The following is a 17407-nucleotide window of genomic DNA, read 5'->3' on the forward strand; positions in this document are numbered from 1 at the left end:
CGCACACACGACAAATAACACGTTACAAACATGCTTGGACGGTTCGTTCGACTGCATCACATAGCTCAAACCGTAGTTTGTGTTTGTTTTCTTCCGTAATGCGTTGGAAGTCAAAGACACGAGTTAAAGTCTTCCTCAACTCACTCTTACAAAAGTTTTATTATCCGAGCCAAACCCTTTATGGTCTATCACCTCATCGCCTCGTAATCCCGCTGCTGTCAAGGATAAAAATCATCCACTAATCATAAACACGTGATTTATAGAAGCACTCAAAAATCAGCAAAAGTATTTAGTAGAACTACGGATACTAACGTAAAAGGAAAAATTGGTAGTTACAAAAGTTAAAAAAAAAAAAAAGAAGTCAATTATAAAAAACTAAAACTAAATAGTTCTTTAAACTGCCACTAGGTGGCGTCAAAGCAATATTTTTATATTAGATATAGACGGCCAATGATTGAAGGGCCGATTTAATCGTCCAGTCGATGAATCAGTCAGGCTTTAAAACACATTCCAATTTTATATTTTGACTTCATTTGAAGGGGAAAGTCGGTATGGTCTTAATTTGTCTGGAACCAAAACAAAAATTAGCAAGCATACATTCTGCTTGTTTATTCCTAACTGTCCTTTAGTTCTGGAATGACTCACTGGCTTATGCTTTGGCGTCTCAGGAACGAGCAAAAAAGTCAGCGAGATATTGCGACAATGCAAATGACTCTCAAAGCCGAAGGCCTTTTGCTTCCTTTTCTAATCTGTTGAATGGCTCCATTAATGAGCCTAATGGCACGTGAGCGATACCGCACCTGAGCGAAACCGCCTCACAGACTCGCTCCGTGGTGCAGCAAAGCAGACCGGGTAGGGAGGTTGGGAGGGCGTCATTTATGAAGCATGTCTCGCTCGACCCCCCTCCCCTCCCCTCAGGGTGCCCTACACACAAGGACAACCGACACACACAAACACACACATTAATTTATAACAAGGGCGACCATTAACCTTTAGGTGAGATTTGTATGAAGTCTTTCAAGCATAACTAACAAAATAATGCATTTGTATTTCAGCATACTGCAATCACTTTGTAAAAACCTCATGAGAATTGACAAAGCTTTTTTTTTTTTTGGAGGTATGACGTCAAAGTTGTGTATTAGTGGCTTGATCTGTGCGGAAGCTGTCATCCTTCATAGTACATATCAAAGTCTTGATGTTGGATTGCTTTCTGTCAATCATAAAAATAGTTGGAGACCCCTGGATTAGATTTTGTCCATTTTATTTTTACCGGAGTGATTATTGTGCATTACAGTCATTCAACGAAATCCATGAGGCTTTTTATTTTTTTAATAATTAGATATTTTGTGGAGCTGACATTGTATATGATACATTTATTGCTTACATAAAATGTGTAAGGTCTACGCTTTACCTCAGGAATGAGTGGTGAGGGACAAGGCTGCCATCTTGTGGTCAGAATATTGAACTGCGTACAAATATAATTGGCTGATTATCAGTGGAAACAATGACAACACAATTGAACAAATTATAAGTTAGTTATTTTTTTTATTGGAGTCTTCTATGCTGTTTTGTTTGAGCAACAGCTAATTATAAATGGTGAGTGACTGTTCTCAAGGCGGACGCGCTTTGTGCATAAAGCAGCTTCAATATTTACAATAACGACGCCAACAACAACATTCCGGGGGGGGGGGGAGAATCTGTAAAGGAACAGGAAGACTTCCTTTTTGTAAAGAAGAAATCACAGTCGAAGCTAATGTTTAGCTTGTGTTAGCGCTGCCGTTGGAATTTGGATGCAAAGTCAAAATGCCGACAAAGACTTTTTAAACAGAAACTCTTCTTCCACACTATATCCAATATGTGGTGCATCTTTGCATACAAAATGAAAGACAAGGAAATTGTGCTACCCGTTTGAGAAAACGCGCAGAAACGTAAAATGGTAACAAGTCTGGCAACAGGCTAATTCAACAGCGGTGATTGTTTGTGGCGACAAACAAAAGCGCTTGAGATGACAGTTTCACATTGTGGGGAAAGTAGTTGTACGAATTCAAAAGTTAGAGGTCTCTTTCGCCAAATTAACAAGTCGCACTAATTGTTAACATGTAGCGATGTTTTAATACAACAAAGATATAACTTTTTTTTTTTTTTACGATCGTGTTTATCCACAGTTTCAAAGGACTGGAAACTATTACTGTTTACTGGTAAAGTTTTTTTTTCATTTACAAATTAGCGCAAATCTTAATGATTTTTGACCAGATGACGACAATGAAAAAACTGTTACCGATTATGTTAAAGCGACAAAAGTCAAAGGAAATTTATGGACATTATATACAAAATTAGAGCCAATTTATTTTGATTGTTAAATAAGTTAACGAGAATCTTCACGAGAATTTGGTAGCAGACATTCAAACTAACATTTCTCATTTAAATTAAAAAAATAATGCTTTACTTGGTCAAAAATAAATAAGTTGTAATTGTTAAGATCAAAAAACATCAAACTAAACTCAATGCCACTGCTATTTGGTCGACGATATGTGAAAGTGAAACCAATTAGCCCAAATTAATGTTTCGATATCATGAATATTTGTAATAGCTAATTTCAAAGAAACCTTGAAAGGAAAAATGTCCCGCTATCTTCAACCAAATTGGAGGATTGCAGTTAACTGTTATGATGTGGTCATGTTTTGTAAGCATTTTTAGCAAAAATTAAAAGTATGACTTGCATTGGACTGGCAACCGATAAGTCATCTCACAAAGACATCGTACGTACGAAATAAAGTTGTCGCCCATGCAGTGCCGCATCATTACGTTATGTTGTCATTATTCGAAAACGAGATGCGTTTGCCTCACGTAGCTTCGAGAAGCGAGAACATAACTAAAAGAGGGAGGAAAAAAAGAATAAGACAAGTCTCAGCCCGACTTGAAGAGCAAGATGGCGACTTGGCCCAAGTAGAAGTAGATGAAATGTTTGGTCTCGTGAGTCACGTAGCTGCCGAAGTTCCGACCCACGATACAGTGCCAAGTGGGGTTGTATTTCTTGTCGAATTCCTGACAAAAACACCGAAAGATGAGCGTGAGCAACAATCGCGACGGTGGACAGTTATTAAAAAAAATTGTCGTGAGCTTAATTAATTTTTTTGAATACCATTTTCTTTGACGTACTATCCCATAGTCTAATTTGATTTTATTCAGTGATTTGTTGATTCGCTAACTAGCTATTCCGCTAGTAGCTTTTTATTTGACTTAATTTTTCCCCCCCAAATGTGACTGTGCAACTTCCCGGTCACCTTCTTAATGTAGGCTGCGATATCTTTCTCGATGTTGTACTTCTCCATGGCCTGCGTGGCGCAGTCCACGGCGTCCTGCTGCATGTCCTCAGACATGTCTGCGTTCTTGATGACAGCCTTCCTGTCCGTCATGACGATGAAGACGATGAAGAAAAAGCAGGAGGAGGATGAGGAGGATGGAACCTGCGAGAGTGAGGAAGAAGGACCACATACGTTATGACGGAGTGGTAGTCAACATACGCACATAAATGACCTGTCAATCAAACGCAAAACGAATTATTAGCACCGTCGAGCTAAATATGTAGCCTAGCTAATAATATAGCCGAAAGAGGCGTTATTGCGTTTTAGAACTTTTTTTTTTCTTTTAAAGCGTCACAGACATGACTTGGGGAAACTTGATACAGGTGGAGTGACATTACTTCGCCAAATCAATCCCGCAGAGAAGCACATTCGATAGTCGCCATTTTCAAACATTCATTATTTACGTGTCTCACGAGTTACACGTTTAAGAAATGGTTCAATGAAAACGTCAAATATTAAGCATTCAATTGAGACTAGCCCTATAAATGAATGAAAATATTAGCTTACCTGTGTTTGAGACAAAGGAAAACGAAGCGTCCCAAATATGAATATAGGTGGCCAAGTTGTTCAAGACGTTGTTTTAATTTGCTATTTAGGTTTATCGCTTTTGAAAGCACGCTTGAGGTTGTTGTAGAAAGGTATGTTTGCGCTTCACTTTCGCTTGCTCCGATGACCCGCCCCGCCCATCCGTCGCTGCTCGTGGCTTCCTATTGGCCAGTCACCGCCTCCCCGCGCTGTGCAGGCGTTTTCCATCAGCCACTCTATGCCGGCATCTTATTTCGTCCCACAATGCAACATTCACCCGTGGCGTAGACAATATTATCAAGCGCTTCTTCTCTTTTTAATTAAAATATTGTCATAATTTACTTAATTTTTTTTAATACACTCGTTTTTATATTTATATCAGTGAGTACATACAAAAATATTTAACAATCCGAAATTAGCCAAGCTATTTTTTTCATCTGTAGTATACGTTTACATATTAAATTTAATAATGCAGTAAATATTTAAAAATTAAACCATCTTTTGTGCTCATTTCTTTCCCATACATTGCTTGCCAGAAGCGATTGCAATCGCTTACTGCATAAATGAAGAAAAATCTAAGAGTCATGATGGCTTTCAGGTGTTTTTATTGAAAATGCTAGAAGAAAAAAAGGGATTAAGCAAAGAAATCAACATTCAAACGAGTACCCCGTATGAAACCCTCCCCAAATTTTCCCCGCATACCAGGCATCTACGATTCCATCCTTTGATCCAACTTCCTGGTCCTGTTTTTCTCTCGTCAATTTTCTCGCCAATATCACTGAAAAACTCTATAAAAGATAGGCAGGTGGCAGGCTATTAAAAAAGGGAAAAAAAATAAAGAAAAAATAAAGCAAAAAAAAAAAGTTGCTCCGGGAGGTCCCCGTTAATTAGTTCTGAAAATTTTGTTGGGAAATCCTGGAAAACTGATCCCGTTCCCGAGCATCCATCCTTGCCTATAATCCCTTTCCTAAAAATGGATCCAGCTCCAAAGGATTGCGATCCACTGAGCCACTCCTCTCCAATCAAAACCTTGAAATACCAGGAAGAAAATCAGAGGCAGACCGTTAGAACAGAACGTAGAAAAACCGGGGGCAAAAAAAAAAAAAAAATGCGAGAAAGATCAAAAAAACAAAACAAAAAATCCCGAACACGTTGCATCAATTCCGATTTTTCATTTACATATGACAGCAAAGATGTTACAACACGTTTTGTCTGTGTCACAAGCCAAAGTGGCGGGTTTTCTCATTTCTATGACATGCACGACAGCAAGAAGAAAACAATGACACGGATTGACGGAATGTGAAGCATACCATGGCCTCCATTTGATGTCCTATCCTGACCATACAAATGAAATGTGCTCCACCACAATGGGTTTTTTATTCCAAATCACTTTAATCCTTCTCTTCAGAAGTCTAAAGGAAGACACAAGGTAGAATATAGTTAAAGCGTCAGTCTTTCTGTCCAAATAGCCAATGTCAAGAAGCCATTTTTCCCTTTTTCCCCCCCCAATAGAATTGCAAAAACGTTGTGTGGCTCAACATTTTTGCACATTTTGGGAGAGGGGAGAGAAGGGGGGGGGGGGGGGAAGCAAATAGGAAGCAGGAGGGATGGGGGGGGGTACAACTACATACATACCATACTCGTCTACAAGGCCTAAAAAAACGGTTAAAAGTGTTGGGTTTGCATCTAGGGTTGCAAAACTCTGGGTTGGAAACTTTCCACAAGAATTCACAGCAATTTGATCAAAGCAGAAATTTACCAAATTTAACGTGAGCACCCGATGAGGACCTTGAAAGTTGTGTTGCCAGGCGGAAATGTATTTTAGTTCAAGCATCACTAAAACAACCTGATTTCTTGCCAATGACGAATAAACTCGTCCGTCCCTTTCTTCCGTCTCTAATTTGATTGACGAGAAAGCGCCGCCTGTCTCAGGTAAACAAACAATCGGAGACAGAAGCCTTTAAAAGATTCACGGCAAACTTTCTGGAAAAGTGCCGTACATTCGCCACCCGTTTGCAACCCTAGTTACATCACAGGGCAAGAGGGAGGATGGCGAAAGAGGGAGGAACGCCACCAGCTTTTCTAAGAGCGTGATCGGGATCGAGAGCAGCTGTGTCGCGGCGAGTAGCGGGGCGACGCTCGTCCGCGTCCTCGGGAGTCGCTGCGGCTCCGGCTTCGGCTGGGAGTGCGACTGCGGCTCCTGCTGCCCCGGCTGCGAGAGCGGGACCGTCCGTAACTCGGGCTGCGGGGACCGTCTAATTTCACGCGAACGTACGCTGTCTCTCCCTGGCGGCACACAAGACAACTGCACATTGTAGGTGGAAGGGCGGAGGATGCGAGGTGGGGGGGGGGGGGGGGGGAGGAGGGGGAGGTCGGCAAGGGCTACTCACCTCACTTGGCACACGCACACAAATCCACAGTGCCAAGAGACCGTGACGATAACAACATACCTCGTGCGAGCGGAATTTGGAGTTGTCCAGCTTTCGGACGGCATAGGTCATGTCTTCCTTGCGCACAAACTCTACAACGCCGGTGCCGTCTCGGTACACGTCGGCGTAGCACACGTCGCCCGCCTCGCGCATGTGGTCCTTCAGGTCCTGCCAGCTGCCGGTCTGAGGGAGCCCTGAACACACAAGACGCCCACCATTATGTCACCATGATGCACACGATTTTCGTCCCAATCCCGATTAAAAAAAATAAAATAAAAATACCCTCACTTTTTTGAAGAGTATGCAGCACACATTAAAGGAAGATTATTTTTAGACAAAACTAAAATTAAAACAGTACAATGCATGATGATGATCAATGTTAGCGGTATAACACGATAATGCTGCAGGCTTACCGGACACAACCACCCTGTACTCGGAGCGCCTGGATGGGGGCCCGTATCGGCCCCTGGGGGTTGCTCCCCCAGCCCCGCCACCGCCACCGCCAAAGCTGCCGCCTCTTCCTCCCCTGCCGCTCCGGGGGAACTCGACACGCAGCCGGTAGCCGTCGTAGTCGTATCCGTCGCGGCCGTAGACGGCATCCCCAGCATCCCTGCTCGCGAAAGGGAAAATGTAAGTAACTGTGGAAATGGCAGCAATAAAAACACGTTCATTCATTTTGGAAAGTTAAACTGAGGATTTTCAAAATGGAAATGGTCTAAAATGGAAATTTTAGGAATTTGGAGCAGACACCTTTGTCTCTCTCCTCTTTCATCTATAAGGGCTTCAAAAAATAAAGCATAAGGAGGGTTTAAAAAAAATATATATATTATTGCAAAAGTTTTATGTGCTATTTTCTGTTATTTTGTTTTTGGAAAGCGCTTTGTTACAGCTCAAGTTGTTGTGACAGCACTATTTTTTTTACTTCACTCCAGTGGTGGGACATCTGAAGTATTTGAAGCTTGCATGTATTTTTAGCTTGCCAAACTCAAAGGGAAAACAAAACTGACTAAGCGACTGATCGAAACTCAAAATAATTTTAGACTGATCCACATTAAAGTGACAACAAAGAGTTCGGATGCTACCTTAGTGGTGTACACAAAAACTGTTGACGTAATAGAATAAAATAATGATAGTTGTTCCATAAACAACAAATTCAACGAAGATTCAAGTTGTCTCAGTTCAACCTTTGCAAGGAAATGTTTCAATTATCATGACAGTGAGTTAAAATTACTCAAACAAATTATGGTACAAAATAAAGAAATGTGTTCAGATTCTAATAAATTGTGAAACCGATTCAGCGTGTTGTCCGGGTCCCCGAATAAAATGTTAGCAGTTAGCCACAAAATGGCGGCCTACTGGCCAACGTATGCTAACCTAAGCTAACAAGTAGCGCCTTACCTCGGGTCTTCGAATTCAATAAAAGCAAATGGCGGTCCTCCTCTGCGATTTTTTAGATCGATGTCACGAATGTTCCCGTACTTGTAGAAGACCTCCTCCACATCTTTGGTGCGGATATCGGGCGGGAGGTTACCCACGTAGATTCGGCAATCGTTGTTCCCCGCTGGGCCTCGCACAACGCCAGACATTGTTCTGGTTGGGGCTCGTTTGTTGCTTCTGCTGCTCGGGTTTGATTTTGAAATATGTATAATCCCACTGGATATGTCGTCCCGATCAGAAATCAATCGTTCTAGATGTGGAGGAGTTGGTCAAGCACCGTCGGCTGTTTTGCTTGCGGTTTACAAGCAACCTCCCCAGTCAGCCTTCATTTTTTTTCCTCCGCCACACACCGAACTTCCGGTGTGACTCGGAAATGCAACTACATCCGCGTAACGAAGTAGTCTTTATCTTTATTCATAAGTCGATTGAAATGATTTTTTTTTTTAATTAGATAACACATTTTTATAAATATTTTTTTTCCTGTGAATGCCCCTTCAGGCAAGGCAACTTTATTTATATACCGCATTTCATACAATGTTCTTCACATTGTTACAAAACACATTTAAAGGCAAAATATAACATTTAAAAGCAAAAGAATTGAAAACATTGAAAGGATAGAAATAAAAACAAATGTTTTTTCAAATCCCGAAAGCGCAGGAGCATCATTTTGAAAAAAACAACAACAAACATTTGAGTAATAATCTAAAAGGCCATAATAATAGATATGGTTTATGTCCCAGATTTAAAAGCAACAATGGTTAGGCTTTCAAAGTCGGGTTTAAAGACCCTTTTAGTGAATCGCAACAATTTATATTCATTATTATTCTTTCCAAAATGTGTGGCTTCTAACGTCGTTTTTGTTGTGAAGACAAATCATTTTGAAAGTACGATTGCTACGTGGTGCTAAATCACCTGCCTATATCTCTATATCTATGGCGATGGAGGAGTCTCATCTTCATGACCGTGTTTAGTACGAGTAACAGGATCCGTAGACGCCGTGCGCAGAATCCACGTAGTTGTCGGCACCCTTGTACTTTCCTCGACACGCCAAACTGTTGACCTGAAACACACGCAAACCAAAATCATTTGGAGAAGTTCACATATATGGCGTGTATTCAAAAACAGGGCAAGCCCCCCCCCGACCTCGGCCCTCTTGATAAACTGCTCCATGGCGGCCTTCTCGTTCTCTTTGTGTCCACGCCAAGCCCGGAGCGCCGAAGCCTGAAGGGCGCGTCCAAAGGAGAAGGTCAGAGTCCAGGGTTTGGTCAGGGGGCAGTTGTTGATGGCGTTCAGGTGCACGGACGCCTCCTCTTCGCTCTGGCCACCCGAGAGGAAGGCCACGCCTATCGGAGAAGGTTAATATGTTTAGTAACCAGGACAAACCCTTACTTGTCATGAGTTACTTGAGGTTAGCGGGGTTTTTAGATGCCCAGGGGGTCAAAGAACCGCCCAGAAGTATGAGTGACATCAAAAAGGTGAAGGGTTGACCTACCTGTCACCGCCGGAGGAACGGTGCGGCGCAGGGCGGTGAGGGTTGCCATGGCGATGTCCTCCGGGCTGTACTTTTTGCTGCAGCCGTGTCCCGGCGTGACCATGTTGGGTTTGAGCAGTGTGCCCTCCAGGTAGACGTGATGGTCCGACATGGCTTGGTAAACGGCCGTCAGCACCTAAACTCCCAAGATTTTTTTTTTTTTAACGCCTTTAACTCACAGATGCGATTGAGCGGTCGTTTACCTTCTCCGTGACGTACTGGCAGCGTTTCAGGTCGTGATCTCCGTCAGGTAAGAGCTCAGGCTCGATGACGGGCACCATGCCTTGCTGGAGAAGAAGGCATCGTAATGTGGTAGATGTAACAGCCAATCTTGTGTCAAATGAGCTTTTTACAACCAAAAAGACATTTTCAGAGACCTGCTGGCAGATGCTGGCATAGCGAGCCATAACGTTGGCATTCTCGCGGATGGCCAGCTTGGATGGGTTGGCGTCGCTGATCTTCATCACGCAGCGCCACTTGGCAAAGGAGGCGCCGTCTTTTTTATACTGGGCACAGCGCTCTGACAATCCATCTAACCCTGTGGAAAAATCTTTTGGCATTATCCAGCACGGATGCAGAAAATCCATTTCCAGTACTCACCCTGGGTGGTGGTTTCTCCGCAGGTTCCTGCCAGAGGAACAACACCCTTGTCAACCTTAGCGACAAAAGACAAAAACGTTGGCACAAAAGTCCAAATCAGTTCAATAACCTTCCAGCCGCTAAAAACGAACGGGTTACCAAATGGCTCCCCAGGCCGTAGTTTGGAGACCCCGTTCCTCTCTAAATGTACCTTAACGCCGACCAGGATGCCTTTGTCTCGAATCATCTTGACGAAGCCGACCCCGCCGTCCGAGTGCTGGTAGAGCGTCTCGTGGAAGAAGATGACGCCGCCAATGCAGCCGTTGACGCGTTCGTCGGCGCTGAACAGGATTTGACGGAACTGACGGCGGTTCTCCTCAGTGTTCTCCACGCCCACCTGGGCCAGACGCTTGGCCATGCTGCCTGCCGCCCAAAAAAAAAAAACGTCCAAACTTAAACAGTGTTCAAAAACAAATCAGTTTTACCCAAATGACGTGAACGTACCCACTGACTCGTCCGCAGCCAGGATGCCTTTCCCCGGAGAGACAATCCGCATGGCCGTTTCGTGGAGCTCCTTCTTCTGAGCCTCAGACAAGGCGGCAAACTGGTGCGTCATAATGACCTGAAATAAAGGACACATTTTAGAAAAGAAAAAATACATAAATAGCTTTTAAATGAAACAAAAATTATGACTTCTATTTTAGCAAATGAAAAAGAGTAGCAAGCGGTTCCTACCTTGACAGGAGACCAAGTGCACGGCCACGGAGGTTCTCTCAAGATGGGACGAACTGGAACGACGGCGGCGGGCCTTTTCACTGACTCCGGCACTGTGGGCGGAGCTTGTTCATCACGTCTTATACCAAATATGGGCACAATCTCTTTTTCCAATCATGAGAGTCATAAAATAAAAGTCACTTGGCTGTTAAGTAAATGAAACAAAATGTCAATTGCCACATTTAACACGACGTATTAAATGAAGAAGCCTAAATCAACCCAATTTTTGCCTTTAGCCGCATTGCTATTTATATTCTAATTAGCTCAAATGTCCCCTGGGAGGATGTGGTCAACCCTGCTGCTTTTTGGGTCTTCACCCTGGAATCCTCAAAGGTCTTTTGAAACGTCTCAAGCGAGAATTCAACTGTGCGTGAGATATCAAAAGTCAAAAAAACTTTTCGGATGTAATACGAATTGGTTGGTACATGTATATGCATTTCTAGATATATATTCTTATTGAAGTTAGTTCATTCCTACAGTGGGTCAGTGTGGCTCGCGCGAGTGGTCTTGGTGGACCGGCTAAAAGAAAAACCCGAGAGAGATTTTATGTCGCTCCCATTCATGTGTGAAATAGATCAAGAACAGCAATTACATGTGGATTCCTCCACTGGGACGCCATCACTTGTCAGCCAATTAAAAACACTTAATGACCCTACTTTATCTGGTGCTCTTATTGAGGCCGCCCTCATTGGCTGGCTGGTTCGGGTCTCCGCTAATTGGGTCAGCTTGAAATTGGCCGTGATGTACGCAACATAGCAAAGATTTTCAGTTTTGTTTCTTTACAGTTGTCTGTGTGCTTTATCCCGTGAGTTTGAGGTCAGTGCGTTCACTATACAGCTACATCGGTTATGAGGGTGTGCACACTTCCGCAAGTTTATTTTTCCTTTCCCCGTCAAAACTATATATTTTTTAAAATGATTTGTACAGTCATATTAATGGTGTCATTCTTTAAAAATAGTTTATTTTTAGTCTATTTTCTTCAAATCTTGTGTTTGAACAGGGGTGTGTTGACATTTTATAACCACTATTATAACCCACTCGAAAAGCAGAGATGCCTGTTGGTGAAATACAAACACTGTTTCGATATTGGAGGATAGCGTATAATGTAAATAAAAACAATAAAAAGCAAAACTTTATTCAATTGACTTTATTATATAAAAGAACAAAGTAGAAAATTCCAGTAGAAACTTTACAATGGTAAAAAACAAAATAACTGGATGAGTTCAGTTGAGTGGCCACTAACTAAATGACCCAACGGGAAATGACCACGTTATTAGCGAATGTGCGGCCAGCAAAAGGTACCAAAGCAAAAGTGGTAAACTTCCCAAACAATGTTGATAAACACTGAAAACAAAACTGGAAGTAAAAAGTGCACTTTGATCAAAGTACAAGAAGATTTCTTTGACTGGCAAATCTTTTCGTCACTTTTTGCGTTCCACCAGGGTAACGTCGCCGGCGGATTTGTGGCTTCCCGTTTTGTCGCGCGCAGCGGGAATGTTGAGAACACAAAATAAATTAAAACATGTCATAGAAAATAAGACAAACGATGAACAAAAAAAAAAAAAAAAGGCTACAAATATGCTACCGCAAAAATAAATTATCTAGCAGACAATCGTTTCAAAACGTGGTGAAATACTTTTCCGGGACTCAAATCAAAAAGTGTTTTCTTGTTTTGCGTGACATACATCTCAAATCCACTGGATTTATTTTCTAATCATCATTGCAACACAATTTTTTTGTTTAGGATTGCTAACAAATATTTACACGCTCCAAACAACATGGAGGACCAACAGTGTGTGTGTGCGTCTGTGTGTGTGTGTGTGTGTGTGTGATTGGTCAGTACAAAGGCACTGGATGTGTCGCACTGAAACTAAACAATTTCATGTTGAGGGAAAAAAATAAGCTCATTTGTCCATAAAAAAAAAAAGCTAACTTGCCATAAATAGCTAGCCATTAGCTTTAACATCAGGTATGAACAAATGTAAAAGATTTTGGATCCACTTTCACAGTTAATTAAAAACAAACAAAAAAAAAAAAACGTGTCGTCTGCAGTCCGAACCAGCAGACACCGAAGTCTCACGCCGCTGGCTAGTGGTTGCCGTGGTAACCCAGTCTCTATGGATTAGTTTACGTCTAGGTCAGCCTGTAGAGAGCGCTGAGGGTGCGCGCCGCCAGGTTGAGAAAGCCTCGACCGGCGTCGATCCACTCCTGCCAGCGGGGGGCGGCGTGCTGAAGGCCATACGAAACACATTAGCTCACATATTTGTCAGCTAACGTGCTAACTATAACAGCCACCCAATCAAAATGACCATATAACACACACGTACAAAGAGGCCAGACAAGATGTTTCTACACACACGCCCAGCCTGGAGCATGTAAACAAAGATGATGTCATCGCCTCCCTCACTCAGACATGCAGCCTGTGTGAGGAAAGAGGGGGGGGGGGGGGGGGGGCTGAGCGAAGGCAGTCTGTTGACAAGTCTTCACGCGAGCCAGTGTGAGGAGGGACTGGGTAGGGAGGGGGAAGGAGATAAGAAAAGCAGCACATCGACAGTAATTAGAAAGCACATGGCGCCGTGTGCGTGTGCGATGTTCCCTTATTGATTACAAAGTCCACGGGTCGGCCTGTCACATGGATGTCAAAAAGAACAAGGGGGGCCACGCCAGTCAGTCGTACGTAACCGACGTTGACCTATTAGCCCGTCGCTCTCTCTATCAGCGGCTCGCACAAGGGCTCAGCTCAGCGAGCGGCGAATCGCAGTGAGATGTCAACCGGACGTCACGCTACGATGGCAGCCGCGACATCACGCGATGACATCACACGACATTGTGACGTGATGATGTCGAGTTACGCGATGAGGTCACGTCGGATAACTTACCGGTCTCAGCACGGAGGCGTTGAATTGATCGCCGATGGTCCGAAGATGCAGGGCCACGGTCGTGGTGTCGACGGGCCTCGCTTCCAGCGTGGCCTGGCCTCTGGGAGGTGACCCACCCCCGACCGGGCGCTGATCCCGGGGTAGCAGGTCTGGCAGGGGACCGCGCCGTTGGGCTGCTTGACTTTGCCGCTGGTCTAAACAAAAAGAACAAGTTTTTGATTTTGTTGACCGTTTTTTCGTATTTGCGCCCTGTTGCCATGGAATTGGTAGCCCCCCCGTAACCCGGGGAGCTTTTCGAGGTAGGGAGGATTAGCAGAGCGTGACTAGGAGACAGGGCTGTGGCTTGTTGCAACAGCATGGTCTTGATTGGCAGGTGGAGCTGGACGCTGCACTCTGATTGGCCAATTTCCGGAAAAATTTGAACCGTACATTGAGGTCACACCACGCAAAAAATGCAACTAAAAACAATTCATCCAAGACAATTTTATATTTACGATTTTTTAGCTTGACAAGTTTCATGAAAATCTTGAGGAGAATTATTTTGAATAATAAATAGATGAATAAAAAAACAAGCATAGGTATGTAAGTATAATGTAACATTGGCGCCGGTTTATTTCCTCAAATTATTTATCTTAATTTGACAGTTATGACACAGTTTGATTTGGTCGAAAGGCACATTAATGTTTCAATTGAGGGTGTGAGGTAGCAGGAAATGCAGGCTGCTGGTTTGGGTGCTTGCGGAGGACAAGTCTCGACATGCCCCACAGCTGAGACTAAAGCACAGGGAGGGGAGGAAGGGCGGGTTGTCCCACACAACCAGCTGAGCCACCGACATGTCGCTTCTTTACAAGATACAATAACAGACGCCCTCCAAGTTTCCATTCATGTCAAATACGGTCAAATGTTAATGAAATAGAACCAAATGACTTTAATAATGTTGTAAATTTAGTACTTAAACATTTTCCTCAAATTTTTTTTTTTTTTTCTACTACCGATCTGAATCATTAGGCTCTGATTAATTCATCGGCTAGTGTTATCTTTTTCAAAATAGACCGAAATCTGCATTTTCTTTTCAATAACATTAACAAGAGAAAGTCAATCAGTTGATTTTTGTCCATTTCGAAAGATGTAATATTGATCAATCAGTCAGAACCTATGAACCTCTGCACTAGTTAACTCCAATTGTTACCATTATGATGCCCGACGCAAGCATTTTTGGGTGCTTTTGGAGAATTTCACGTTCCTACCTGATTGTTCTCCCGAGACAGGGTTCGGATGCCCGGGTGGGGAAGGCGGCGGTGTGGGCAGGCTGGGTTGTCCCTGGTGGTTCTGCTGCTGGCTCTGGTGGTGATTGTTGGGAAAGTTGTGCAAGAAGGAGTGACAAGCGATGGGGTATAGATGGGGCAGGGGGCCGCTCGCCCCTCTGGCAGCCTCTCCCACGCTCTCCACGGTCTCAGCACGAGCCATCTTACTGGTCGCCTGAGAGAACAAGCGTAAAGCCAAATTCAATCATATTTTACATATTTAGAATCAGCTCATTGTGTCACTTGTAGTGTGGTGGCTAGAAGTTCAGCCCCAAAAGTGCTGCTTTTATTTCCAAGATATGGGTTTAAATACTGTTCTGCACCATGTTATTGTATGTATACTTTATTTATTTTTTTAACTGTGGTTATAATTTCTTGCAGTCAATTGGAAAAAGTGAAGAAGCCATTTGGTTTTGTGTTGAAAATGTTGGCATGAAGAATCTGCAAACAGGAAACGCGCAATAACTGGACTGACATCATCCTGATGGCCACAGCTAGAATCGAAAGCAAGTTAGCAAAAAAAGAAAGAAAAAAAAAAGCGCTAGCATGAGAGTTGCAAATCATGGTACAGTAATCACTGCCTTTTATTTATTTTTTAGGTTCGATCTATTTTCATGAAAGCTTTAGTTGAATGTTTATTTTACTATTTTCAACTTCCTTATATTCAAACGTAGCAATGAAACTACATAACGTTGTGGCTTGCAATAATATTAAATACACTTTTGGGGTGGCAGTTTTTAATGAACACTATGACCTATGACTATGCTACTGTATTTTAATGTTAAATAAAATATTGGAGGGGCGGTGATTCAAATTACTTTACTTCAACCAACAAGAGTTCCAAATAGCAGAAAACGTCCATAAACTGACAAGTATTTACTTTCGAACAGCACGATTGACCAACATTTTTATTGGTCACCAGGGGGCAGCACCTAGCCCTTTTCGGATTCCCCTGTTTGTAAGCAAAATACGGGCAGTATTTTAATAAATCCATTTAAAGATTATTCTTTTATATCAATCCACTTATTCTAACCCAAACAGGTACATTTAGATAACGTACTACGGCATTTGCACGTGAGGTTTACTGAAATGGAGATAAGACGCTATTCATAATTATAAAGTGCTAATAGCTTTGCTAGGTTGCTAAAATACGATTGGTTTAACATTGTACAGTTGTTCATCGTCCATTTTGTCTTACCGCTATGTGGTGTTGCTCCGTGTTCTCTTCGGGTCGATAAGTCGAGGGTTCAAACCCGGGTACATCAGAAGCCGGCCGCTGGAAAAAAAAGTGTCATGCGGTCGATTCAATGATGTCACTTCATGTCAGACGGTCTCGCCCGATGTCTTTAGGAGGCTAGTCGAAGACTGTTACGAGTCCATTAGTGAGACCGTTACCGAGGAGCGGTTGACATGTTCGCTTGTCTTCGTCTTTTTCGAGTCTTTGCCGCCGTGCGGAGTTTCCCCTATTTATATTTGGCAGCAACATCCGCTCTAAAGTTTCAAAATAAATCTTTTACCCTGACGGGATAGTTTCCACGTGATCAGTCGTCTGTAAATTGAAGACTAATTGGAATTTTCAATGAAGTTTTGTCATTCATTTTTCTTCCATGTGACTTTAGAAATTTTGAGTAAAACTAAATTGATTTGTATTTTAAAGCCTTTTCCAGACCCTCCTTTACTCCTCCGTGTGAAAAAATACTTACATTGATTGTCTGAATTATTTAAAGACAAAAAGACATCCCCGGGAATCAATAATTTTTACAATTTATACGTGATTTTCCCCCAGTGTGATCCTAATATTCATTTAAATGACATGAAAACTTGATGCAATGAGTATTAATGCACAAAATGTTGTAAACGCAAGAAACCCACCGGGTATTTATCTTTTATTTTGACGGAGTATCATTTTGACTTCCGTTTTGCGGTCTCTTTCGCTTTTCCTATCCACAACAAGTGCTGACATGCTCCCTGACGCCAGCTGCTGTCCCCGCCCCCTCTAACTTGCAGTCCTCATTCAGTTTCTTTTTTTTTTTTTTTTTTTTACACTTTTTCTTAGTATTTACTCACACTTGCATGTCATTAAGTCACCTCCTTGCATGCAAACTGTCATTGTCATCAAACAGGGCCTGTTGTAGTTTGCATTTTAACAGTTGGTTTCTTCTTTGGCATGTAAACAAACCTGCACCCATGCTGAGCTTTATCCCCCAACCCCCTCAGCAGGCTTTCCCCTGGCCGGCTTTCCCTTCCACTTCCGAACAATGAGTCAGCCTCGGGTGTCAGGTTTCTCTGTGTTTTGCCTCACATGCTTGGCATTTGTAATAATAATAATAATGACTCAATTCAGGCTCACGCTCAATACAAGGCAGCAATACTTGTTGAACAAGCACGGGATTGCAACGCAAAGTGTAATGTGACATCACCAACTTGACTGAGGAATCCCCCCCCCCCCAATGCACACGCCTTACAAACATGTGACTAAAAGTCCAGAAATAGCAGTCAGGCTTTTAGGCCTCATGCTTTCCATCTACAGACTGCTTAGCAGGCAAAGCTGTTGATGTTTGGTCAAATGTGTAAAGGTCCAAAA

The 17407-nt window shown here is 42.8% G+C and overlaps 4 protein-coding genes across 6 annotated transcripts; all 4 read right to left on the reverse strand.

The window, feature by feature from the left end:
* Window positions 1-1244: 1244 nt before the first annotated feature.
* On the reverse strand, window positions 1245-4085 carry dynll2a (dynein, light chain, LC8-type 2a). The gene is made up of 3 exons (XM_085916317.1): window positions 3873-4085; window positions 3285-3467; window positions 1245-3045 (listed from the first exon to the last, which is right to left on the reverse strand). The coding sequence occupies exons 2-3, from the start codon at window positions 3414-3416 to the stop codon at window positions 2908-2910; spliced, it is 270 nt and encodes an 89-aa protein (XP_085772443.1). The 5' UTR covers window positions 3417-3467; window positions 3873-4085; the 3' UTR covers window positions 1245-2907.
* A 399-nt stretch (window positions 4086-4484) lies between these two features.
* Window positions 4485-8123, reverse strand: srsf1a (serine and arginine rich splicing factor 1a). 2 transcript variants are annotated; one of them, XR_015066664.1, is made up of 5 exons: window positions 7718-8123; window positions 6733-6929; window positions 6341-6513; window positions 5201-6176; window positions 4485-4919 (listed from the first exon to the last, which is right to left on the reverse strand). XR_015066664.1 is itself a non-coding variant. In XM_085916316.1 (4 exons), exons 1-4 carry the CDS (start codon window positions 7903-7905, stop codon window positions 5973-5975), a joined length of 762 nt encoding a protein of 253 aa, XP_085772442.1. In that variant the 5' UTR covers window positions 7906-8123; the 3' UTR covers window positions 4485-5972. The 2 variants fall into 2 exon arrangements, 1 of the variants encoding a protein (XP_085772442.1); XM_085916316.1 differs by having other exon boundaries at window positions 4485-6176.
* Window positions 8124-8625: 502 nt separating this feature from the next.
* On the reverse strand, window positions 8626-10627 carry aldoca (aldolase C, fructose-bisphosphate, a). The gene is made up of 9 exons (XM_085915818.1): window positions 10602-10627; window positions 10371-10488; window positions 10078-10289; window positions 9888-9942; window positions 9665-9825; window positions 9491-9574; window positions 9249-9423; window positions 8900-9099; window positions 8626-8816 (listed from the first exon to the last, which is right to left on the reverse strand). The coding sequence occupies exons 2-9, from the start codon at window positions 10480-10482 to the stop codon at window positions 8724-8726; spliced, it is 1092 nt and encodes a 363-aa protein (XP_085771944.1). The 5' UTR covers window positions 10483-10488; window positions 10602-10627; the 3' UTR covers window positions 8626-8723.
* Window positions 10628-11581: 954 nt separating this feature from the next.
* On the reverse strand, window positions 11582-16276 carry bbc3 (BCL2 binding component 3). 2 transcript variants are annotated; one of them, XR_015066776.1, is made up of 5 exons: window positions 16022-16276; window positions 14767-14998; window positions 13520-13713; window positions 12968-13148; window positions 11582-12869 (listed from the first exon to the last, which is right to left on the reverse strand). XR_015066776.1 is itself a non-coding variant. In XM_085917267.1 (4 exons), the coding sequence occupies exons 2-4, from the start codon at window positions 14984-14986 to the stop codon at window positions 12774-12776; spliced, it is 510 nt and encodes a 169-aa protein (XP_085773393.1). In that variant the 5' UTR covers window positions 14987-14998; window positions 16022-16275; the 3' UTR covers window positions 11582-12773. The 2 variants fall into 2 exon arrangements, 1 of the variants encoding a protein (XP_085773393.1); XM_085917267.1 differs by lacking the exon at window positions 12968-13148 and having other exon boundaries at window positions 16022-16275.
* Window positions 16277-17407: the final 1131 nt, after the last annotated feature.

This window comes from Syngnathus leptorhynchus, chromosome 7, assembly GCF_054491065.1.
Source record: "Syngnathus leptorhynchus isolate UIUO chromosome 7, UIUO_Slep, whole genome shotgun sequence".
Classification (NCBI taxonomy): Eukaryota; Metazoa; Chordata; class Actinopteri; order Syngnathiformes; family Syngnathidae; genus Syngnathus; species Syngnathus leptorhynchus.